This window comes from Anomaloglossus baeobatrachus, chromosome 6, assembly GCF_048569485.1.
Source record: "Anomaloglossus baeobatrachus isolate aAnoBae1 chromosome 6, aAnoBae1.hap1, whole genome shotgun sequence".
Classification (NCBI taxonomy): Eukaryota; Metazoa; Chordata; class Amphibia; order Anura; family Aromobatidae; genus Anomaloglossus; species Anomaloglossus baeobatrachus.
Window position 1 is genome coordinate 13,600,845 of NC_134358.1, and position 26,373 is coordinate 13,627,217.

The 26,373-nt window shown below is 54.9% G+C and overlaps 2 protein-coding genes across 2 annotated transcripts in view; both read right to left on the reverse strand.

Annotated features, from left to right (window-relative positions):
• Positions 1 to 890, reverse strand: part of PPP1R16A (protein phosphatase 1 regulatory subunit 16A) — a 29,437-nt gene extending 28,547 nt beyond the window's left edge. The window contains exon 1 of the mRNA XM_075352773.1: positions 557 to 890. Coding sequence (XP_075208888.1) covers positions 557 to 794 — 238 coding nt within the window. The 5' untranslated portion in view covers positions 795 to 890. The remainder of the gene's footprint in view (positions 1 to 556) is intronic.
• On the reverse strand, positions 887 to 25,687 carry LOC142243781 (uncharacterized). Its single transcript, XM_075315981.1, has 2 exons — positions 25,528 to 25,687; positions 887 to 2,247 (listed from the first exon to the last, which is right to left on the reverse strand). The coding sequence occupies exons 1-2, from the start codon at positions 25,685 to 25,687 to the stop codon at positions 887 to 889; spliced, it is 1,521 nt and encodes a 506-aa protein (XP_075172096.1).
• Positions 25,688 to 26,373: the final 686 nt, after the last annotated feature.

Consider the following 26,373-nt stretch of genomic DNA (forward strand, 5'->3'; position numbering starts at 1 on the left):
GAGATGTATCTCTCGGGGGGGGAGATGTATCTCTCGGGGGGGGAGATGTATCTCTCGGGGGGGGAGATGTATCTCTCGGGGGGGGAGATGTATCTCTCGGGGGGGGAGATGTATCTCTCGGGGGGGGAGATGTATCTCTCGGGGGGGAGATGTATCTCTCGGGGGGGAGATGTATCTCTCGGGGGGGGGGGAGATGTATCTCTCGGGGGGGAGATGTATCTCTCGGGGGGGAGATGTATCTCTCGGGGCGGAGATGTATCTCTCGGGGCGGAGATGTATCTCTCGGGGGGGAGATGTATCTCTCGGGGGGGAGATGTATCTCTCGGGGGGGAGATGTATCTCTCGGGGGGGAGATGTATCTCTCGGGGGGGAGATGTATCTCTCGGGGGGGAGATGTATCTCTCGGGGGGGGGGATGTATCTCTCGGGGGGGGGGATGTATCTCTCGGGGGGGGGGGGATGTATCTCTCGGGGGGGGGGGATGTATCTCTCGGGGGGGCTGTATCTCTCGGGGGGTATACACACACACATATCGCGCTGGCGGCGCTGCCTCTCACCTTCCTCGGCGTCGTTGCGGGCTGCGGCCTCCAGGAAGGTGACATTTTGGGGGAACATCACTCTGCGCCCGTCCTTGCCCCCCACTCGGCGGCTCTTCTTGCCCGGCGCCCCCTTTTCGCCCTGCGCCCACTTCCTCAGCTGCTGAGCTCGTCTCTTCTGCGCTTGCTTCAGCCGCTCCTGGCTGCTCATCCGGCTAACGGCCGGCATCTCCGCCAGCAGCTCCAGGTGCTCCGCCATGGCGGCTCCGGACACCGCGGACCCTCCTACCTGCCCCGACCCCGCGTGTCCCCCGCACTCAGGGGCCCCTGTACAGTGCAGCTCTCCATCTATCACGAGCAGGGCCCCAGGAGCAGAAGATGTGTGGGGCCCCCGGAGCAGAGGACGTGCGGGGCCCCCGGAGCAGAGGACGTGCGGGGCCCCCGGAGGAGAAGATTTGTGGGGCCCCTGGAGCAGAGGACGTGCGGGGCCCCCGGAGCAGAGGATGTGTGGGCCCCCGGAGCAGAGGACGTGCGGGGCCCCCGGAGCAGAGGACGTGCGGGGCCCCCGGAGCTCTGGATGTGCAGGGCCCCCGGAGCTCTGGATGTGCGGGGCCCCGGAGCAGAGGATGTGCGGGGCCCCCGGAGCAGAAGATGTGCGGGGCCCCCGGAGCTCTGGATGTGCGGGGCCCCCGGAGCTCTGGATGTGCGGGGCCCCCGGAGCTCTGGATGTGCGGGGCCCCCGGAGCTCTGGATGTGCGGGGCCCCCGGAGCTCTGGATGTGCGGGGCCCCCGGAGCTCTGGATGTGCGGGGCCCCCGGAGCTCTGGATGTGCGGGGCCCCCGGAGCAGAGGACGTGCGGGGCCCCCGGAGCTCTGGATGTGCGGGGCCCCCGGAGCTCTGGATGTGCGGGGCCCCGGAGCAGAGGATGTGCGGGGCCCCCGGAGCAGAAGATGTGCGGGGCCCCCGGAGCTCTGGATGTGCGGGGCCCCCGGAGCTCTGGATGTGCGGGGCCCCCGGAGCTCTGGATGTGCGGGGCCCCCGGAGCTCTGGATGTGCGGGGCCCCCGGAGCTCTGGATGTGCGGGGCCCCCGGAGCTCTGGATGTGCGGGGCCCCCGGAGCTCTGGATGTGCGGGGCCCCCGGAGCAGAGGACGTGCGGGGCCCCCGGAGCTCTGGATGTGCGGGGCCCCCGGAGCTCTGGATGTGCGGGGCCCCGGAGCAGAGGATGTGCGGGGCCCCCGGAGCAGAAGATGTGCGGGGCCCCCGGAGCAGAAGATGTGCGGGGCCCCCGGAGCTCTGGATGTGCGGGGCCCCCGGAGCAGAAGCGGAGCCGGGCCCCCGGAGCTCTGGATGTGTGGGGCCCCCGGAGCTCTGGATGTGCGGGGCCCCCGGAGCTCTGGATGTGTGGGGCCCCCGGAGCAGAGGATGTGCGGGGCCCCCGGAGCTCTGGATGTGTGGGGCCCCCGGAGCAGAGGACGTGCGGGGCCCCCGGAGCAGAGGACGTGCGGGGCCCCAGGAGCAGAGGACGTGCGGGGCCCCCGGAGCAGAGGACGTGCGGGGCCCCAGGAGCAGAAGCGGTGCCGGGCCCCGGAGGAGAAGACGTGCGAGGCCCCGGAGCTCTTAGTGACGGAACCGTCGCCGCTTCCTGGAGCTCAGGACGATGGGGCGTGGTTAAGGAGCAGAGGGAGGGGATAAAGGAGGAGGCGGAGCAAACTGGGCGGAGCAGAACGAGAAACGGAAATAGTGAAAAGATAAGAAACTTAAAGTGGGTGGAGTCACTGTGTAGTGGGCGGGATCATGGTACATAAGGAGAATCGGGGAAGGAAGGCGTGGCCAGAATAAAGATAACGGGGACAAAAAGAAACACAGAAGAATGGGCGGATCCCAAGAGGCGTGTCCACAGCGGAGACCCGGAGCGCGAGAGAGGGAAACACGGCGAACCGGAGCTCAGCCGAACCCGTGCCTCATCCCATCCAGAGCCTCATCCCATCCAGCGCCTCATTATATCCAAAGCCTCATCCCATCCAGAGCCTCATCCCATCCAGCGCCTCATCCCATCCAGCGCCTCATCCCATCCAGCGCCTCATCCCATCCAGCGCCTCATCCCATCCAGCGCCTCATCCCATCCAGCGCCTCATCCCATCCAGCGCCTCATCCCATCCAGAGCCTCATCCCATCCAGCGCCTCATCCCATCCAGCGCCTCATCCCATCCAGCGCCTCATCACATCCAGCGCCTCATCCCATCCAGAGCCTCATCCCATCCAGCGCCTCATCCCATCCAGCGCCTCATCCCATCCAGCGCCTCATCCCATCCAGCGCCTCATCCCATCCAGCGCCTCATCCCATCCAGCGCCTCATCCCATCCAGCGCCTCATCACATCCAGCGCCTCATCCCATCCAGCGCCTCATCCCATCCAGCGCCTCATCACATCCAGAGCCTCATCCCATCCAGAGCCTCATCACATCCAGAGCCTCATCACATCCAGCGCCTCATCCCATCCAGCGCCTCCTCACATCCAGCGCCTCATCACATCCAGCGCCTCATCACATCCAGAGCCTCATCACATCCAGAGCCTCATCACATCCAGAGCCTCATCACATCCAGAGCCTCATCCCATCCAGCGCCTCATCCCATCCAGCGCCTCATCCCATCCAGCGCCTCCTCACATCCAGCGCCACATCCCATCCAGAGCCTCATCACATCCAGAGCCTCATCACATCCAGCGCCTCATCCCATCCAGCGCCTCATCCCATCCAGCGCCTCATCACATCCAGCGCCTCATCACATCCAGAGCCTCATCACATCCAGAGCCTCATCACATCCAGAGCCTCATCACATCCAGAGCCTCATCCCATCCAGCGCCTCATCCCATCCAGCGCCTCATCCCATCCAGCGCCTCATCACATCCAGCGCCTCATCCCATCCAGCGCCTCATCACATCCAGCGCCTCATCCCATCCAGCGCCTCATCCCATCCAGCGCCTCATCACATCCAGAGCCTCATCACATCCAGAGCCTCATCACATCCAGAGCCTCATCCCATCCAGCGCCTCATCCCATCCAGCGCCTCATCCCATCCAGCGCCTCATCCCATCCAGCGCCTCATCCCATCCAGCGCCTCATCCCATCCAGCGCCTCATCCCATCCAGCGCCTCATCACATCCAGCGCCTCATCACATCCAGAGCCTCATCACATCCAGCGCCTCATCACATCCAGAGCCTCATCACATCCAGCGCCTCATCACATCCAGAGCCTCATCACATCCAGCGCCTCATCCCATCCAGAGCCTCATCACATCCAGAGCCTCATCACATCCAGAGCCTCATCCCATCCAGCGCCTCATCCCATCCAGCGCCTCATCCCATCCAGCGCCTCATCCCATCCAGAGCCTCATCACATCCAGAGCCTCATCCCATCCAGCGCCTCATCCCATCCAGCGCCTCATCCCATCCAGCGCCTCATCCCATCCAGCGCCTCATCCCATCCAGCGCCTCATCCCATCCAGCGCCTCATCACATCCAGCGCCTCATCACATCCAGAGCCTCATCACATCCAGCGCCTCATCCCATCCAGAGCCTCATCACATCCAGCGCCTCATCCCATCCAGAGCCTCATCACATCCAGAGCCTCATCACATCCAGAGCCTCATCCCATCCAGCGCCTCATCCCATCCAGCGCCTCATCCCATCCAGCGCCTCATCCCATCCAGCGCCTCATCCCATCCAGCGCCTCATCCCATCCAGAGCCTCATCACATCCAGCGCCTCATCACATCCAGAGCCTCATCACATCCAGAGCCTCATCCCATCCAGCGCCTCATCCCATCCAGCGCCTCATCCCATCCAGCGCCTCATCCCATCCAGCGCCTCATCCCATCCAGCGCCTCATCACATCCAGAGCCTCATCCCATCCAGCGCCTCATCCCATCCAGCGCCTCATCCCATCCAGCGCCTCATCACATCCAGCGCCTCATCACATCCAGCGCCTCATCCCATCCAGAGCCTCATCACATCCAGCGCCTCATCCCATCCAGAGCCTCATCACATCCAGCGCCTCATCACATCCAGCGCCTCATCACATCCAGAGCCTCATCCCATCCAACGCCTCATCACATCCAGCGCCTCATCACATCCAGAGCCTCATCACATCCAGAGCCTCATCACATCCAGCGCCACATCCCATCCAGCGCCTCATCCCATCCAGCGCCTCATCCCATCCAGCGCCTCATCCCATCCAGCGCCTCATCCCATCCAGCGCCTCATCCCATCCAGCGCCTCATCACATCCAGCGCCTCATCACATCCAGAGCCTCATCACATCCAGAGCCTCATCACATCCAGCGCCTCATCCCATCCAGCGCCTCATCCCATCCAGCGCCTCATCCCATCCAGCGCCTCATCCCATCCAGAGCCTCATCACATCCAGAGCCTCATCACATCCAGAGCCTCATCCCATCCAGCGCCTCATCACATCCAGAGCCTCATCACATCCAGCGCCTCATCACATCCAGCGCCTCATCACATCCAGAGCCTCATCACATCCAGCGCCTCATCACATCCAGCGCCTCATCCCATCCAGCGCCTCATCCCATCCAGCGCCTCATCACATCCAGAGCCTCATCCCATCCAGCGCCTCATCCCATCCAGCGCCTCATCCCATCCAGCGCCTCATCCCATCCAGCGCCTCATCCCATCCAGCGCCTCATCACATCCAGCGCCTCATCCCATCCAGCGCCTCATCACATCCAGAGCCTCATCACATCCAGCGCCTCATCCTATCCAGAGCCTCATCACATCCAGCGCCTCATCCCATCCAGCGCCTCATCCCATCCAGCGCCTCATCACATCCAGAGCCTCATCACATCCAGCGCCTCATCACATCCAGAGCCTCATCACATCCAGCGCCTCATCCCATCCAGCGCCTCATCACATCCAGCGCCTCATCCCATCCAGCGCCTCATCCCATCCAGAGCCTCATCACATCCAGCGCCTCATCACATCCAGAGCCTCATCACATCCAGCGCCTCATCCCATCCAGCGCCTCATCCCATCCAGCGCCTCATCACATCCAGCGCCTCATCACATCCAGAGCCTCATCACATCCAGTGCCTCATCACATCCAGCGCCTCATCACATCCAGTGCCTCATCACATCCAGCGCCTCATCCCATCCAGCGCCACATCCCATCCAGCGCCTCATCCCATCCAGCGCCTCATCCCATCCAGTGCCTCATCCCATCCAGCGCCTCATGCCATCCAGCGCCACATCACATCCAGCGCCTCATCACATCCAGCGCCTCATCACATCCAGCGCCACATCACATCCAGCGCCTCATCACATCCAGAGCCTCATCCCATCCAGCGCCACATCACATCCAGCGCCTCATCACATCCAGCGCCTCATCCCATCCAGCGCCTCATCACATCCAGCGCCTCATCCCATCCAGCGCCACATCACATCCAGCGCCTCATCCCATCCAGCGCCACATCACATCCAGCGCCTCATCACATCCAGAGCCTCATCACATCCAGTGCCTCATCACATCCAGCGCCTCATCACATCCAGCGCCTCATCCCATCCAGCGCCTCATCCCATCCAGCGCCTCATCACATCCAGAGCCTCATCACATCCAGTACCTCATCACATCCAGTGCCTCATCACATCCAGAGCCTCATCACATCCAGTGCCTCATCACATCCAGCGCCTCATCACATCCAGAGCCTCATCACATCCAGTGCCTCATCACATCCAGCGCCTCATCCCATCCAGCGCCTCATCACATCCAGCGCCTCATCACATCCAGCGCCTCATCACATCCAGCGCCTCATCCCATCCAGCACCTCATCACATCCAGCGCCTCATCCCATCCAGAGCCTCATCCCATCCAGCGCCTCCTCACATCCAGCGCCTCATCACATCCAGCGCCTCATCACATCCAGCGCCTCATCCCAGCGCCTCATCACATCCAGCGCCTCATCACATCCAGCGCCTCATTATATCCAGCGCCTCATCACATCCAGCGCCTCATCACATCTAGAGCCTCATCCCATCCAGCGCCTCATCCCATCCAGCGCCTCATCCCATCCAGCGCCTCATCCCATCCAGCGCCTCATCACATCCAGCGCCTCATCACATCCAGCGCCTCATCCCATCCAGCGCCTCATCACATCCAGAGCCTCATCCCATCCAGCGCCTCCTCACATCCAGCGCCTCATCACATCCAGCGCCTCATCACATCCAGCGCCTCATCCCAGCGCCTCATCACATCCAGCGCCTCATCACATCCAGCGCCTCATTATATCCAGCGCCTCATCACATCCAGCGCCTCATCACATCCAGCGCCTCATCACATCTAGAGCCTCATCACATCCAGCGCCTCATCCCATCCAGCGCCTCATCCCATCCAGAGCCTCATCCCATCCAGAGCCTCATCCCATCCAGCGCCTCATCACATCCAGCGCCTCATCACATCCAGCGCCTCATCCCATCCAGCGCCTCATCCCATCCAGCACCTCATCACATCCAGCGCCTCATCACATCCAGCGCCTCATCCCATCCAGCGCCTCATCCCATCCAGCGCCTCATCACATCCAGAGCCTCATCCCATCCAGAGCCTCATCCCATCCAGCGTCTCATCACATCCAGCGCCTCATCACATCCAGCGCCTCATCCCAGCGCCTCATCACATCCAGCGCCTCATCACATCCAGCGCCTCATTATATCCAGCGCCTCATCACATCCAGCGCCTCATCACATCTAGAGCCTCATCACATCCAGCGCCTCATCACATCCAGCGCCTCATCACATCCAGCGCCTCATCATATCCAGCGCCTCATCCCAGCGCCTCATCACATCCAGCGCCTCATCCCATCCAGCGCCTCATCCCATCCAGCGCCTCATCCCATCCAGCGCCTCATCACATCCAGCGCCTCATCCCATCCAGCGCATCATCACATCCAGCGCCTCATCACATCCAGAGCCTCATTATATCCAGCGCCTCATCCCATCCAGCGCCTCATCACATCCAGCGCCTCATCACATCCAGAGCCTCATTATATCCAGAGCCTCATCACATCCAGCGCCTCATCACATCCAGCGCCTCATCACATCCAGAGCCTCATCACATCCAGCGCCTCATCCCATCCAGCGCCTCATCACATCCAGCGCCTCATCACATCCAGAGCCTCATTATATCCAGAGCCTCATCACATCCAGCGCCTCATCACATCCAGCGCCTCATCACATCCAGAGCCTCATCACATCCAGCGCCTCATCCCATCCAGCGCCTCATCACATCCAGCGCCTCATCACATCCAGAGCCTCATTATATCCAGAGCCTCATCACATCCAGCGCCTCATCACATCCAGCGCCTCATCACATCCAGCGCCTCATCACATCCAGAGCCTCATCACATCCAGCGCCTCATCACATCCAGAGCCTCATCACATCCAGCGCCTCATCACATCCAGCGCCTCATCACATCCAGCGCCTCATCACATCCAGAGCCTCATCACATCCAGCGCCTCATCACATCCAGCGCCTCATCACATCCAGCGCCTCATCACATCCAGCGCCTCATCCCATCCAGCGCCTCATCACATCCAGCGCCTCATCACATCCAGAGCCTCATTATATCCAGCGCCTCATCCCATCAAGCGCCTCATCACATCCAGCGCCTCATCACATCCAGAGCCTCATTATATCCAGAGCTTCATCACATCCAGTGCCTCATCACATCCAGCGCCTCATCACATCCAGCGCCTCATCACATCCAGAGCCTCATCACATCCAGCGCCTCATCACATCCAGCGCCTCATCACATCCAGAGCCTCATCACATCCAGAGCCTCATCATATCCAGCGCCTCATCACATCCAGCGCCTCATCCCATCCAGCGCCTCATCACATCCAGCGCCTCATCACATCCAGAGCCTCATTATATCCAGCGCCTCATCCCATCCAGCGCCTCATCACATCCAGCGCCTCATCACATCCAGAGCCTCATTATATCCAGAGCCTCAACACATCCAGCGCCTCACATCCAGCGCCTCATGACATCCAGAGCCTCATCACATCCAGCGCCTCATCACATCCAGCGCCTCATCCCATCCAGAGCCTCATCACATCCATCGCCTCATCACATCCAGCGCCTCATCACATCCAGCGCCTCATCACATCCAGAGCCTCATCACATCCAGCGCCTCATCCCATCCAGCGCCTCATCCCATCCAGCGCCTCATCACATCCAGAGCCTCATTATATCCAGCGCCTCATCACATCTAGAGCCTCATCCCATCCAGAGCCTCATCCCATCCAGCGCCTCATTATATCCAGCGCCTCATCACATCCAGCGCCTCATCACATCCAGCGCCTCATCACATCCAGCGCCTCATCACATCCAGAGCCTCATCACATCCAGCGCCTCATCACATCCAGAGCCTCATCACATCCAGCGCCTCATCACATCCAGCGCCTCATCACATCCAGCGCCTCATCACATCCAGAGCCTCATCACATCCAGCGCCTCATCACATCCAGCGCCTCATCACATCCAGCGCCTCATCCCATCCAGCGCCTCATCACATCCAGCGCCTCATCACATCCAGCGCCTCATCACATCCAGCGCCTCATCACATCCAGAGCCTCATCACATCCAGCGCCTCATCACATCCAGCGCCTCATCACATCCAGAGCCTCATCACATCCAGAGCCTCATCACATCCAGCGCCTCATCACATCCAGCGCCTCATCACATCCAGCGCCTCATCCCATCCAGCGCCTCATCACATCCAGCGCCTCATCACATCCAGAGCCTCATTATATCCAGCGCCTCATCCCATCCAGCGCCTCATCACATCCAGCGCCTCATCACATCCAGAGCCTCATTATATCCAGAGCCTCAACACATCCAGCGCCTCATGACATCCAGAGCCTCATCACATCCAGCGCCTCATCACATCCAGCGCCTCATCCCATCCAGCGCCTCATCCCATCCAGAGCCTCATCACATCCATCGCCTCATCACATCCAGCGCCTCATCACATCCAGCGCCTCATCACATCCAGAGCCTCATCACATCCAGCGCCCCATCACATCCAGCGCCTCATCACATCCAGCGCCTCATCACATCCAGAGCCTCATCACATCCAGCGCCTCATCACATCCAGCGCCTCATCACATCCAGAGCCTCATTATATCCAGAGCCTCATCACATCCAGCGCCTCATCACATCCAGCGCCTCATCACATCCAGCGCCTCATCCCATCCAGAGCCTCATCCCATCCAGCGCCTCATCCCATCCAGTGCCTCATCCCATCCAGAGCCTCATCACATCCAGCGCCTCATCACATCCAGCGCCTCATCACATCCAGCGCCTCATCCCATCCAGCGACTCATCCCATCCAGCGACTCATCCCATCCAGCGCCTCATCACATCCAGCGCCTCATCACATCCAGCGCCTCATCACATCCAAAGACTCATCACATCCAGCGCCTCATCCCATCCAGCGCCTCATCACATCCAGTGCCTCATCCCAGCGCCTCATCCCATCCAGACCCTCATCACATCCAGCGCCTCATCCCATCCAGAGCCTCATCACATCCAGACCCTCATCACATCCAGCGCCTCATTATAGCCAGTGCCTCATCACATCCAGAGCCTCATCCCATCCAGAGCCTCATCACATCCAGTGCCTCATCACATCCAGTGCCTCATCCCATCCAGCGCCTCATTATATCCAGCGCCTCATTATATCCAGCGCCTCATCACATCCAGCGCCTCATTATAGCCAGTGCCTCATTATATCCAGTGCCTCATTATATCCAGCGCCTCATCCCATCCAGCGCCTCATTATATCCAGCGCCTCATCACATCCAGTGCCTCATTATATCCAGTGCCTCATTATATCCAGCGCCTCATCCCATCAAGCGCCTCATTATATCCAGCGCCTCATCCCATCCAGCGCCTCATCCCATCCAGCGCCTCATCCCATCCAGCGCCTCAGCACATCCAGCGCCTCATTATATCCAGTGCCTCATTATATCCAGCGCCTCATCACATCCAGCGCCTCATCCCATCCAGTGCCTCATCCCATCCAGCGCCTCATCACATCTAGAGCCTCATCCCATCCAGAGCCTCATCCCATCCAGCGCCTCATTATATCCAGCGCCTCATCACATCCAGCGCCTCATCACATCTAGAGCCTCATCACATCCAGCGCCTCATCACATCTAGAGCCTCATCACATCCAGCGCCTCATCACATCTAGAGCCTCATCCCATCCAGAGCCTCATCCCATCCAGCGCCTCATCCCATCCAGCGCCTCTTCACATCTAGAGCCTCATCACATCCAGCGCCTCATCACATCCAGAGCCTCATCCCATCCAGCGCCTCATCCCATCCAGCGCCTCATCACATCCAGCGCCTCATCCCATCAGCGCCTCATCCCATCATCCAGCGCCTCATCCCATCCAGCGCCTCATCACATCTAGAGCCTTATCACATCCAGCGCCTCATCACATCCAGCGCCTCATCACATCCAGAGCCTCATCATATCCAGCGCCTCATTCCATCCAACGCCTCATCACATCCAGCGCCTCATCACATCCAGCGCCTCTTTATATCCAGTGCCTCATTATATCCAGCGCCTCATTATATCCAGTACCTCATTATATCCAGTGTCTCATCCCATCCAGCGCCTCATCCCATCCAGCGCCTCATTATATCCAGCGCCTCATCCCATCCAGCGCCTCATTATATCCAGCGCCTCATCCCATCCAGCGCCTCATCCCATCCAGCGCCTCATCCCATCCAGCGCCTCAGCACATCTAGAGCCTTATCACATCCAGAGCCTCATCCCATCCAGCGCCTCATCCCATCCAGCGCCTCATCACATCCAGCGCCTCATTATATCCAGTGCCTCATATCCAGCGCCTCATCCCATCCAGAGCCTCATGCCATCCTGCGCCTCATCCCATCCAGCGCCTCATCACATCTAGAGCCTCATCACATCCAGCGCCTCATCACATCTAGAGCCTCATCCCATCCAGAGCCTCATCCCATCCAGCGCCTCATCCCATCCAGCGCCTCATCACATCTAGAGCCTCATCACATCCAGCGCCTCATCACATCCAGTGCCTCATCCCATCCAGCGCCTCATCACATCCAGCGCCTCATCACATCCAGCGCCTCATCCCATCCAGCGCCTCATCCCATCCAGCGCCACATCCCATCCAGCGCCTCATCACATCCAGCGCCTCATCACATCCAGAGCCTCATCCCATCCAGCGCCTCATCCCATCCAGCGCCTCATCACATCCAGCGCCTCATCCCATCAGCGCCTCATCCCATCATCCAGCGCCTCATCCCATCTAGAGCCTTATCACATCCAGCGCCTCATCACATCCAGTGCCTCATCACATCCAGAGCCTCATCATATCCAGCGCCTCATTCCATCCAACGCCTCATCACATCCAGCGCCTCTTTATATCCAGTGCCTCATTATATCCAGCGCCTCATTATATCCAGTACCTCATTATATCCAGTGTCTCATCCCATCCAGCGCCTCATCCCATCCAGCGCCTCATTATATCCAGCGCCTCATCCCATCCAGCGCCTCATTATATCCAGCGCCTCATCCCATCCAGCGCCTCATCCCATCAAGCGCCTCATACCATCCAGCGCCTCAGCACATCTAGAGCCTTATCACATCCAGAGCCTCATCCCATCCAGCGCCTCATCACATCTAGTGCCTCATCAGCATGGATTCGTGAAAGATAAGTCGTGTCTAACTAACCTGTTGGGTTCTATGAGGGGGTCAGTGCAGACCTGGATATTGGGAATGCAGCTGATGTGATTTATTTGGACTTTGAAAAGGCATTTGATACTGTACCACATAATAGCCTTATACTAAAGCTCCAGAAGCAAGGACTGGGGGACACAATATGCAACTGGGTAAGGAATTGGCTAAAAGAGGAAACAAAGAGTAGTCATAAATGCTACATTCTCTAAATGGGCCATAGTCAGCAGTGGGGGCCGCAGGGATCTGTACTGGGGGCAGTGGGGGCCGCAGGGATCTGTACTGGGAGCAGTGGGGGCCGCAGGGATCTGTACTGGGAGCAGTGGGGGCCGCAGGGATCTGTACTGGGAGCAGTGGGGGCCGCAGGGATCTGTACTGGGAGCAGTGGGGACCGCAGGGATCTGTACTGGGGGCAGTGGGGGCCGCAGGGATCTGTACTGGGAGCAGTGGGGGCCGCAGGGATCTGTACTGGGAGCAGTGGGGGCCGCAGGGATCTGTACTGGGAGCAGTGGGGACCGCATGGATCTGTACTGGGGGCAGTGGGGACCGCAGGGATCTGTACTGAGAGCAGTGGGGGCCGCAGGGATCTGTACTGGGAGCAGTGGGGGCCGCAGGGATCTGTACTGGGAGCAGTGGGGGCCGCAGGGATCTGTGCTGGGAGCAGTGGGGGCCGCAGGGATCTGTACTGGGAGCAGTGGGGTGCCGCAGGGATCTGTACTGGGAGCAGTGGGGGCCGCAGGGATCTGTACTGGGAGCAGTGGGGGCCGCAGGGATCTGTACTGGGAGCAGTGGGGGCCGCAGGGATCTGTACTGGGAGCAGTGGGGGCCGCAGGGATCTGTACTGGGAGCAGTGGGGGCCGCAGGGATCTGTACTGGGAGCAGTGGGGGCCGCAGGGATCTGTACTGGGAGCAGTGGGGGCCGCAGGGATCTGTACTGGGAGCAGTGGGGGCCGCAGGGATCTGTACTGGGAGCAGTGGGGGCCGCAGGGATCTGTACTGGGAGCAGTGGGGACCGCAGGGATCTGTACCGGGGGCAGTGGGGGCCGCAGGGATCTGTACTGGGAGCAGTGGGGACCGCAGGGATCTGTACTGGGAGCAGTGGGGGCCGCAGGGATCTGTACTGGGAGCAGTGGGGACCGCAGGGATCTGTACTGGGAGCAGTGGGGACCGCAGGGATTTGTACTGGGAGCAGTGAGGACCGCAGGGATCTGTACTGGGAGCAGTGGGGACCACAGGGATCTGTACTGGGAGCAGTGGGGGCCGCAGGGATCTGTACTGGGAGCAGTGGGGACCGCAGGGATCTGTACTGGGAGCAGTGGGGGCCGCAGGGATCTGTACTGGGAGCAGTGGGGGCCGCAGGGATCTGTACTGGGAGCAGTGGGGGCCGCAGGGATCTGTACTGGGAGCAGTGAGGACCGCAGGGATCTGTACTGGGGGCAGTGGGGCCGCAGGGATCTGTACTGGGAGCAGTGGGTGCCGCAGGGATCTGTACTTGGACCGATTCTTTTTACTCTCTTTATTAATGACCTTGTGGATGGGAATGATAGTAAAGTGTCAGTCTTTGCTGATGACACCAAACTATGTAGGATATTAAAAACTGACCTTGATAGTATAATATTACAAAAAGATCTGGATAAGATGTCAGAATGGGCAGATACTTGGCAAATGAGATTTAATGTTGATAAATGTAAAGTAATGCACCTAGGACGGAGAAATCCTATAGCTGCGTATACATTAAATGGAAATAAGCTCGGGACTACAGAACAGGAGAAGGAGCGGGGGATTCTCATCACAAATAAGCTGAGCAGCAGCATCAATGTCAGGCAGCAGCTGCTAAAGCAAACAAGATTCTAGGGTGTATAAAAAGAGAGATTAGATCCCGCGATCCCAGCGTATTGTTACCCCTCTATAAATCACTTGTAAGGCCACATCTGGAATACGGGATCCAGTTTTGGGCTCCACATTTTAAAAAGGACATTCAGAAGTTAGAGTCAGTTCAAAGGCGGCAACTAGACTATTACAAGGAATGGAGGCCGCCCGTATGATAAGTAATGGAGGCCGCCCGTATGATGAGTAATGGAGGCCGCCCGTATGATGAGTAATGGAGGCCGCCCGTATGATGAGTAATGGAGGCCGCCCGTATGATGAGGAATGGAGGCCGCCCGTATGACGAGGAATGGAGGCCGCCCGTATGATGAGTAATGGAGGCCGCCCGTATGATGAGAAATGGAGGCCGCCCGTATGATGAGTAATGGAGGCCGCCCGTATGATGAGTAATGGAGGCCGCCCGTATGATGAGGAATGGAGGCCGCCCGTATGATGAGTAATGGAGGCTGCCCGTATGATGAGTAATGGAGGCCGCCCGTATGATGAGTAATGGAGGCTGCCCGTATGATGAGGAATGGAGGCCGCCCGTATGATGAGTAATGGAGGCTGCCCGTATGATGAGGAATGGAGGCCGCCCGTATGATGAGGAATGGAGGCCGCCCGTATGATGAGTAATGGAGGCCGCCCGTATGATGACAGGTTGAAAAAGTTAGATATGTTTAGCTTAGAAAAAAGACGTCTCAGAGGAGATCTCATTTCTATGTATAAATACATGTGTGGTCAATATAAAGAACGGCGCAGGACTTATTTCTTCCAAAGACAGTACTAAGGACCAGGGGCACTCACTGCGAGTGGAAGAAAAGCGATTCCGAAACCTAAATAGGAAAGGGTTCTTTACAGTTAGAGAAGACTGTGGAATGCGACCACAAGAGGGAGTAATGGCAGATACTATAACAGCTTTATATCAGGGCGGAGGATTCCTCAGTGCAAAACATTGCCGGTTATAAATGACTTAATGACAAAATGTAGAACTGGTGGAGGAAGGTGAACTACATGGACCTAGGTCTTTTTTCAACCTAAGTAACTATGTAATCATATCCAGCGCCTCATCACATCCAGCGCCTCATCACATCCAGCGCCTCATCACATCCATCGCCTCATCACATCCAGAGCCTCATCACATCCAGAGCCTCATCACATCCAGCGCCTCATCACATCCAGAGCCTCATCACATCCAGCGCCTCATCACATCCAGCGCCTCATCACATCCATCGCCTCATCACATCCAGAGCCTCATCACATCCAGAGCCTCATCACATCCAGCGCCTCATCACATCCAGAGCCTCATCACATCCAGAGCCTCATCACATCCAGCGCCTCATCACATCCAGCGCCTCATCACATCCAGAGCCTCATCACATCCAGCGCCTCATCACATCCAGAGCCTCATCACATCCAGCGCCTCATCCCATCCAGCGCCTCATCACATCCAGAGCCTCATTATATCCAGCGCCTCATCACATCCAGCGCCTCATCACATCCATCGCCTCATCACATCCATCGCCTCATCACATCCAGAGCCTCATCACATCCAGAGCCTCATCACATCCAGCGCCTCATCACATCCAGCGCCTCATCACATCCAGAGCCTCATCACATCCAGCGCCTCATCACATCCAGCGCCTCATCACATCCAGCGCCTCATCACATCCATCGCCTCATCACATCCAGAGCCTCATCACATCCAGAGCCTCATCACATCCAGCGCCTCATCACATCCAGCGCCTCATCACATCCAGAGCCTCATCACATCCAGCGCCTCATCACATCCAGAGCCTCATCACATCCAGCGCCTCATCCCATCCAGCGCCTCATCACATCCAGAGCCTCATTATATCCAGCGCCTCATCACATCCAGCGCCTCATCACATCCAGCGCCTCATTATATCCAGTGCCTCATCACATCCAGCGCCTCATCACATCCATCGCCTCATCACATCCAGAGCCTCATCACATCCAGAGCCTCATCACATCCAGCGCCTCATCACATCCAGCGCCTCATCACATCCAGAGCCTCATCACATCCAGCGCCTCATCACATCCAGAGCCTCATCACATCCAGCGCCTCATCCCATCCAGCGCCTCATCACATCCAGAGCCTCATTATATCCAGCGCCTCATCACATCCAGCGCCTCATCACATCCAGCGCCTCATTATATCCAGTGCCTCATCACATCCAGCGCCTCATCACATCCAGCGCCTCATCACATCTAGCGCCTCATTATATCCAGCGCCTCATCACATCCAGAGCCTCATCCCATCCAGCGCCTCATCAGCGCCTCATCACATCCAGCGCCTCATCCAGCGCCTCATCACATCCAGCGCCTCATTATATCCAGCGCCTCATCACATCTAGCGCCTCATTATATCCAGCGCCTCATCATATCCAGCGCCTCATCCAGCGCCTCATCACATCCAGCGCCTCATTATATCCAGCGCCTCATTATATCCAGCGCCTCATCACATCCAGCGCCTCATCACATCTAGTGCCTCATCACATCCAGCGCCTCATTATATCCAGTGCCTCATCACATCCAGCGCCTCATCACATCCAGCACCTCATCACATCTAGTGCCTCATCACATCCAGCGCCTCATCACATCCAGGGCGTCACACATCCAGCGCCTCATCACATCCAGCGCCTCATCACATCTAGCGCCTCATTATATCCAGCACCTCATCATATCCAGCCCCTCATTATATCCAGCTCCTCATTATATCCAGCGCCTCATTATATCCAGCGCCTCATTATATCCATCGCCTCATTATATCCAGCGCCTCATCACATCCAGCGCCTCATCACATCCAGCGCCTCATTATATCCAGCGCCTCATTATATCCATCGCCTCATTATATCCATCGCCTCATTATATCCAGCGCCTCATTAAATCCAGAGCCTCATCACATCTAGTGCCTCATCCCATCCAGCGCCTCATCACATCCAGAGCCTCATCACATCCAGCGCCTCATCACATCCAGAGCCTCATCACATCCAGCGCCTCATCCCATCCAGCGCCTCATCACATCCAGCGCCTCATTATATCCAATGCCTCATCACATCCAGCGCCTCATTATATCCAGTGCCTCATCACATCCAGCGCCTCATCACATCTAGTACCTCATCACATCCAGCGCCTCATTATATCCAGTGCCTCATCACATCCAGCGCCTCATCACATCCAGCGCCTCATCACATCCAGCGCCTCATTCCATCCAGCGCCTCATCACATCCAGTGCCTCATCACATCTAGTGCCTCATCACATCCAGCGCCTCATCACATCTAGTGCCTCATCACATCCAGCGCCTCATCACATCCAGAGCCTCATCCCATCCAGCGCCTCATCACATCCAGTGCCTCATCACATCTAGTGCCTCATCACATCCAGCGCCTCATCAGATCCAGAGCCTCATCACATCTAGTGCCTCATCACATCCAGCGCCTCATTATATCCAGTGCCTCATCACATCCAGCGCCTCATCACATACAGCGCCTCATCACATCTAGTGCCTCATCACATCCAGCGCCTCATCACATCCAGCGCCTCATCACATCCAGCGCCTCATTGTATCCAGCGCCTCATCACATCCAGAGCCTCATCACATCTAGTGCCTCATCACATCCAGAGCCTCATCACATCCAGCGCCTCATGACATCCAGAGCCTCATCACATCCAGTGCCTCATCACATCCAGCGCCTCATCACATCCAGAGCCTCATCACATCCAGCGCCTCATCCCATCCAGAGCCTCATCACATCCAGCGCCTCATTATATCCAGTGCCTCATCACATCCAGCGCCTCATCACATCCAGCGCCTCATCACATCCAGCGCCTCATTATATCCAGCGCCTCATTCCATCCAGCGCCTCATCCCATCCAGAGCCTCATCCCATCCAGCGCCTCATCCCATCCAGCACCTCATCACATCCAGAGCCTCATCCCATCCAGCGCCTCATCACATCCAGTGCCTCATCACATCTAGTGCCTCATCACATCCAGAGCCTCATTATATCCAGTGCCTCATCACATCCAGAGCCTCATTATATCCAGCGCCTCATCACATCTAGTGCCTCATCACATCCAGCGCCTTATTATATCCAGCGCCTCATTATATCCAGCGCCTCATCACATCCAGCGCCTCATCCCATCCAGCGCCTCATCACATCCAGAGCCTCATCCCATCCAGCGCCTCATCACATCCAGTGCCTCATCACATCTAGTGCCTCATCACATCCAGCACCTCATCACATCCAGAGCCTCATTATATCCAGCGCCTCATCACATCTAGCGCCTCATCACATCCAGCGCTTCATCCCATCCAGCGCCTCATCACATCCAGCGCCTCATCCCATCCAGCGCTTCATCCCATCCAGCGCCTCATCACATCTAGCGCCTCATCACATCCAGAGCCTCATTATATCCAGCGCCTCATTCCATCCAGCGCCTCATCACATCCAGCGCCTCATCACATCCAGAGCCTCATTATATCCAGCGCCTCATCCCATCCAGTGCCTCATCACATCTAGTGCCTCATTATATCCAGTGCCTCATGATATCCAGCGCCTCATCACATCTAGTGCCTCATCACATCCAGCGCCTCATCACATCTAGTGCCTCATTAGATCCAGTGCCTCATGATATCCAGCGCCTCATCACATCCAGCGCCTCATCACATCCAGCGCCTCATCACATCCAGCGCCTCATTCCATCCAGCGCCTCATCACATCTAGCGCCTCATCACATCCAGAGCCTCATTATATCCAGCGCCTCATTCCATCCAGCGCCTCATCACATCCAGCGCCTCATCACATCCAGAGCCTCATTATATCCAGCGCCTCATCACATCTAGCGCCTCATCACATCCAGCGCTTCATCCCATCCAGTGCCTCATCACATCCAGCGCCTCATCACATCTAGTACCTCATCACATCCAGCGCCTCATTATATCCAGTGCCTCATCACATCCAGCGCCTCATCACATCCAGCGCCTCATCACATCCAGCGCCTCATTCCATCCAGCGCCTCATCACATCCAGTGCCTCATCACATCTAGTGCCTCATCACATCCAGCGCCTCATCACATCTAGTGCCTCATCACATCCAGCGCCTCATCACATCCAGAGCCTCATCCCATCCAGCGCCTCATCACATCCAGTGCCTCATCACATCTAGTGCCTCATCACATCCAGCGCCTCATCACATCCAGAGCCTCATCACATCTAGTGCCTCATCACATCCAGCGCCTCATTATATCCAGTGCCTCATCACATCCAGCGCCTCATCACATACAGCGCCTCATCACATCTAGTGCCTCATCACATCCAGCGCCTCATCACATCCAGCGCCTCATCACATCCAGCGCCTCATTGTATCCAGCGCCTCATCACATCCAGAGCCTCATCACATCTAGTGCCTCATCACATCCAGAGCTCATCACATCCAGCGCCTCATGACATCCAGAGCCTCATCACATCCAGTGCCTCATCACATCCAGCGCCTCATCACATCCAGAGCCTCATCACATCCAGCGCCTCATCCCATCCAGAGCCTCATCACATCCAGCGCCTCATTATATCCAGTGCCTCATCACATCCAGCGCCTCATCACATCCAGCGCCTCATCACATCCAGCGCCTCATTATATCCAGCGCCTCATTCCATCCAGCGCCTCATCCCATCCAGAGCCTCATCCCATCCAGCGCCTCATCCCATCCAGCGCCTCATCCCATCCAGCACCTCATCACATCCAGAGCCTCATCCCATCCAGCGCCTCATCACATCCAGCACCTCATCACATCCAGTGCCTCATCACATCTAGTGCCTCATCACATCCAGAGCCTCATTATACCTCATTATATCCAGCGCCTCATCACATCTAGTGCCTCATCACATCCAGCGCCTTATTATATCCAGCGCCTCATTATATCCAGCGCCTCATCACATCCAGCGCCTCATCCCATCCAGCGCCTCATCACATCCAGAGCCTCATCCCATCCAGCGCCTCATCACATCCCAGTGCCTCATCACATCTAGTGCCTCATCACATCCAGCACCTCATCACGTCCAGAGCCTCATTATATCCAGCGCCTCATCACATCTAGCGCCTCATCACATCCAGCGCTTCATCCCATCCAGCGCCTCATCACATCCAGGCCTCATCCCATCCAGCGCTTCATCCCATCCAGCGCCTCATCACATCTAGCGCCTCATCACATCCAGAGCCTCAATTATATCCAGCGCCTCATTCCATCCAGCGCCTCATCACATCCAGCGCCTCATCACATCCAGAGCCTCATTATATCCAGCGCCTCATCCCATCCAGTGCCTTCATCACATCTAGTGCCCTCATTATATCCAGTGCCTCATGATATCCAGCGCTCCTCATCACATCTAGTGCCTCATCACATCCAGCGCCTCATCACATCTAGTGCCTCATTAGATCCAGTGCCTCATGATATCCAGCGCCTCATCACATCCAGCGCCTCATCACATCTAGTGCCTCATTATATCCAGTGCCTCATGATATCCAGCGCCTCATCACATCCAGTGGCCTCATCACATTCTAGTGCCTCATTATATCCAGTGCCTCATGATATCCAGCGCCTCATCACATCTTAGCGCCTCATAACATCCAGTGCCTCATCACATCCAGCGCCTCATCACATCCAGCGCCTCATCACATCTAGTGCCTCATCACATCCAGCGCCTCATCACATCCAGAGCCTCATCACATCTAGTGCCTCATCACATCCAGCGCCTCATCACATCAAGCGCCTCATCACATCTAGTGCCTCATTATATCCAGCGCCTCATCACATCCAGATGCCTCATCACATCCAGCGCCTCATCACATCCAGCGCCTCATAATATCCAGCACCTGATCACATCCAGCGCCTCATCACATCTAGTCCTCCTCATCACATCCAGTGCCTCATCACATGCAGCGGCCTCATCACATCTAGCGCCTCATCACATCTAGCGCCTCATCACATCCAGCGCCTCATCACATCCAGCGCCTCATCACATCCAGAGCCTCATCACTTCTAGTGCCTCATCACATCCAGCGCCTCATCACATCAAGCGCTCATCACATCCAGCGCCTCATCACATCCAGCGCCTCATCACATCCAGCGCCTCATCACATCCAGCGCCTCATCACATCCAGAGCCTCATCACATCTAGCGCCTCATCACATCAGCGCCTCATCACATCCAGAGCCTCATCCCATCCAGCGCCTCATCCCATCCAGCGCCTCAATCAACATCCAGTGCCTCATTATATCCAGCGCCTCATTATATCCAGCGCCTCATCAACAATCCAGCGCCTCATCACATCCAGCGCCTCATCACATCCAGTGCCTCATCACATCCAGCGCCTCATTATATCCAGCGCCTCATCACATCCAGCGCCTCATTATATCCAGCGCCTATTATATCCAGCGCCTGATCACATCCAGCGCCTGATCACATCCAGCGCCTCATCACATCCAGCGCCCTCATCACATCCAGCGCCTCATTATATCCAGCGCCTGATCACATCCAGCGCCTCATCACATCCAGAGCCTCATCACATCCAGAGCCTCATCACATCCAGCGCCTCATTATATCCAGTGCCTCATTAAATCCAAGAGCCTCATCACATCCAGCGCCTCATCACATCCAGCACCTCATCACACCAGTGCCTCATCATATCCAGTGCCTCATCCCATCCAGCGCTCTCATCCCATCCCAGCGCCTCATCAATCCAGTGCCTCATCCCATCCAGCGCCTCATCGCATCCAGCGCCTCATCACATCCAGCGCCTCATCCCATCCAGCGCCTCAATCCCATCCAGAGCCTCATCCCATCCAGAGCCTCATCACATCCAGCGCCTCATCCCATCCAGAGCCTCATCACATCCAGTGCCCCATCCCATCCCAGCGCCTCATCCCATCCAGAGCCATACAGAGTCCACATAATACTGCCCGATATGTGATAATACCATACAGAGTCCACATAATACTGCCATATATGTGATAATACTGTACAGAGTCCACATAATACTGCCATATATGTGATAATAGCGTACAGAGTCCACATAATACTGCCATATGTGATAATACTGTACAGAGTCCACATAATAACTGCCCTATATGTGGTAATACTGTACAGACAGAGTACACATTATACTGCCATATATGTGATAATACTGTACAGAGCTCACATAATACTGCCATATATGTGATAATACTGTACAGAGTCCACATAATACTGCCATATATGTGATAATAGCGTACAGAGTCCACATAATACTGCCATATGTGATAATACTGTACAGAGTCCACATAATACTGCCCTATATGTGGTAATACTGTACAGAGTACACATTATACTGCCATATAGTGATAATACTGTACAGCGCACACATTATACTGCCATACATGTGATCATACTGTACAGAGCTCACATAATACTGCCATAAATGTGATAATACCGGACAGAGCTCACATAATACTGCCATATATGTAATATACCGTACAAACGCACACATTATACAGCCTTATATGTGGTAATACCATACAGAGTCCACATAATACTGCATATATGTGATAATACCGTACAGAGCTCACATAATACTGCCATATGTGATAATACTGTACAGAGTCCACATAATACTGCCCTATATGTAGGTAATACTGTACAGACAGAGTACACATTATACTGCCATATATGTGATAATACTGTACAGAGCTCACATAATACTGCCATATATGTGATAATACTGTACAGAGTCCACATAATACTGCCATATATGTGATAATAGCGTACAGAGTCCACATAATACTGCCATATGTGATAATACTGTACAGAGTCCACATAATACTGCCCTATATGTGGTAATACTGTACGAGAGTACACATTATACTGCCATATATGTGATAATACTGTACAGCGCAACACATTATACTGCCATACATGTGATCATACTGTACAGAGCTCACATAATACTGCCATAAATGTGATAATACCGGACAGAGCTCACATAATACTGCCATATATGTAATAATACCGTACAACGCACACATTATACTGCCATATATGTGGTAATACCATACAGAGTCCACATAATACTGCCATATATGTGATAATACCGTACAGAGCTCACATAATACTGCCATATATGTGATAATACTGTACAGAGTCCACATAATACTGCCATATATGTGATAATACCGTACAACGCACACATTATACTGTCATATATGTGATAATACCGTACAACGCACACATTATACTGTCATATATGTGATAATACCGTACAGAGTCCACAAAAAACTGCCATATATGCGATAATACGGTACAGAGTCCACATAATACTGCCAAATTTGTGATAATACCGTACAGAGTCCACATAATACTGCCATATATGTGATAATACCGTACAGAGTCCACATAATACTGCCATATATGGGATATTACCGTACAGAGTCCACATAATACTGCCCTATATGTGATAATACCATACAGAGTCCACATAATACTGCCATATATGTGATAATACTGTACAGAGTCCACATAATATTGCCATATATGTGATAATACCGTACAGAGTCCACATAATACTGCCATATATGTGATAATACCGTACAGAGTCCACATAATACTGCCATATATGTGGTAATACCGTACAAAGTACACATTATACTGCCATATATGTGATAATACCGTATAGCGCACACATTATACTGCCATATATGTGATAATACTGTACAGAGTCCAGATAATACTGCCATATATGTGATAATACCGTACAGAGCTGACATAATACTGCCATAAATGTGATAATACCGGACAGAGCTCACATAATACTGCCATATATGTGATAATACCGTACAACGCACACATTATACTGCCATATATGTGGTAATACCGTACAAAAGTCCACATAATACTGCCATATATGTGATAATACCGTAGAGAGCTCACATAATCCTGCCATATATGTGATAATAGTGTACAGAGTCCACATAATACTGCCATATATGTGATAATACCATACAATGCACACATTTACTGTCATATATGCGATAGTACGGTACAGAGTCCACATAATACTGCCATATATGTGATAATACCGTACAGAGTCCACATAATACTGCCATATATGTGAAAATACCGTACAGAGTACACATTATACTGCGATATATGTGATAATATTGTACAGCAGCCACACATAATACTGCCATATATGTGATAATACCGTAGAGAGCTCACATAATACTGCCATATATGTGATAATAGTGTACAGAGTCCACATAATACTGCCATATATGTGATAATACCGTACAACGCACACATTATACTGTCATATATGCGATAGTACGGTACAGAGTCCACATAATACTGCCATATGTGAAAATACCGTACAGAGTACACATTATACTGCCATATATGTGATAATATTGTACAGCGCACACATAATACTGCCATATATGTGATAATACCGTACAGAGCTCACATAATACTGCCATATATGTGATAATACTGTACAGAGTCCACATATTACTGCCATATATGTGATAATACTGTACAACGCACACATTATACTGTCATATATGCGATAATACCGTACAGAGTCCACAAAAAACTGCCATATATGCGATAATACGGTACAGAGTCCACATAATACTGCCATATATGTGATAATACCGTACAGCGCACACATTATACTGCCATATATGTGATAATACCGTACAGAGTACAAATAATGCTGCCATATATGTGATAATACTGTACAGAGCTCACATAATACTGCCATATATGTGATAATACCCCTACAGAGTACACATTATACTGCCATATATGCGATAATACCGTACAGAGTACACATTATACTGCCATATAGGTGATAATAACCCTACAGAGTACACATTATACTGCCATATAATGTGATAATACCGTACATAGCCTCCATAATAGGGACATGTGATAATCGTTCTCTGTAGGACCAGGTGTGTTTCCTCCTCCCTGGTCACAGTTGGTATAATCTGCATTATATGGGTTTTCGGGCTGGATCTTCTCCTTTTTGTTTGACGACAATTTATTCCTTTTCTTGTCTGCGGTAATTCTCATATGTCCCATTGTTGCCCCCTATGATATGTTGGGTATGAGTGGACTCTGGGTCTCCAGTATTTGGCTCTTGCCCTCTATGATGGACCTGGGTAGCTGTGGGCTCCATGGTTGGCTCTGGGGTCTCCAGTATTTCGCTCTCGCTCCCTATGATATGTTGGGTATGAGTGGACTCTGGGGTCTCCAGTATTTGGCTCTTGCCCTCTATGATGACCTGGGTAGCTGTGGGCTCCATGGTTGGCTCTGGGGTCTCCAGTATTTCGCTCTCGCTCCCTATGATATGTTGGGTATGAGTGGACTCTGGGGTCTCCAGTATTTGGCTCTTGCCCTCTATGATGACCTGGGTAGCTGTGGGCTCCATGGTTGGCTCTGGGGTCTCCAGTATTTCGCTCTCGCTCCCTATGATATGTTGGGTATGATTGGGCTCTGGGGTCTCCAGTATTTGGCTCTTGCCCCCCTATGATGACCTGGGTAGCTGTGGGCTCCATGGTTCGGCTCTGGGGTCTCCAGTTTTGGCTCTCGCCCCCCTATGATATGTTGGGTATCGGTGGGCTCTGGGGTCTCCAGTTTTGGCTCTCGCCCCCCTATGATGACCTAGGTAGCTGTGGGCTCCATGGTTCGGCTCTGGGGTCTCCAGTTTTGGCTCTCACCCCCCTATGATATGTTGGGTATCGGTGGGCTCTGGGGTCTCCAGTATTTGGCTCTTGACCCCCTATAATGACCTGGGTAGCTGTGGGCTCCATGGTTGGCTCTGGGGTCTCCAGTATATGGCTCTTGCCCCCTATGATATATGATATGTTGGGTATGGGTGGGCTCTGGGGTCTCCAGTATTTGGCTCTCGCCCCCCCTATGATGACCTGGGTAGCTGTGGGCTCCATGGTTGGCTCTGGGGTCTCCAGTATTTGGCTCTTGCTCCCTATGATATGTTGGGTATGGGTGGGCTCTGGGGTCTCCAGTATTTGGCTCTTGCCCTCTATGATGACCTGGGTAGCTGTGGGCTCCATGGTTGGCTCTGGGGTCTCTAGTATTTGGCTCTTCCTCCTATGA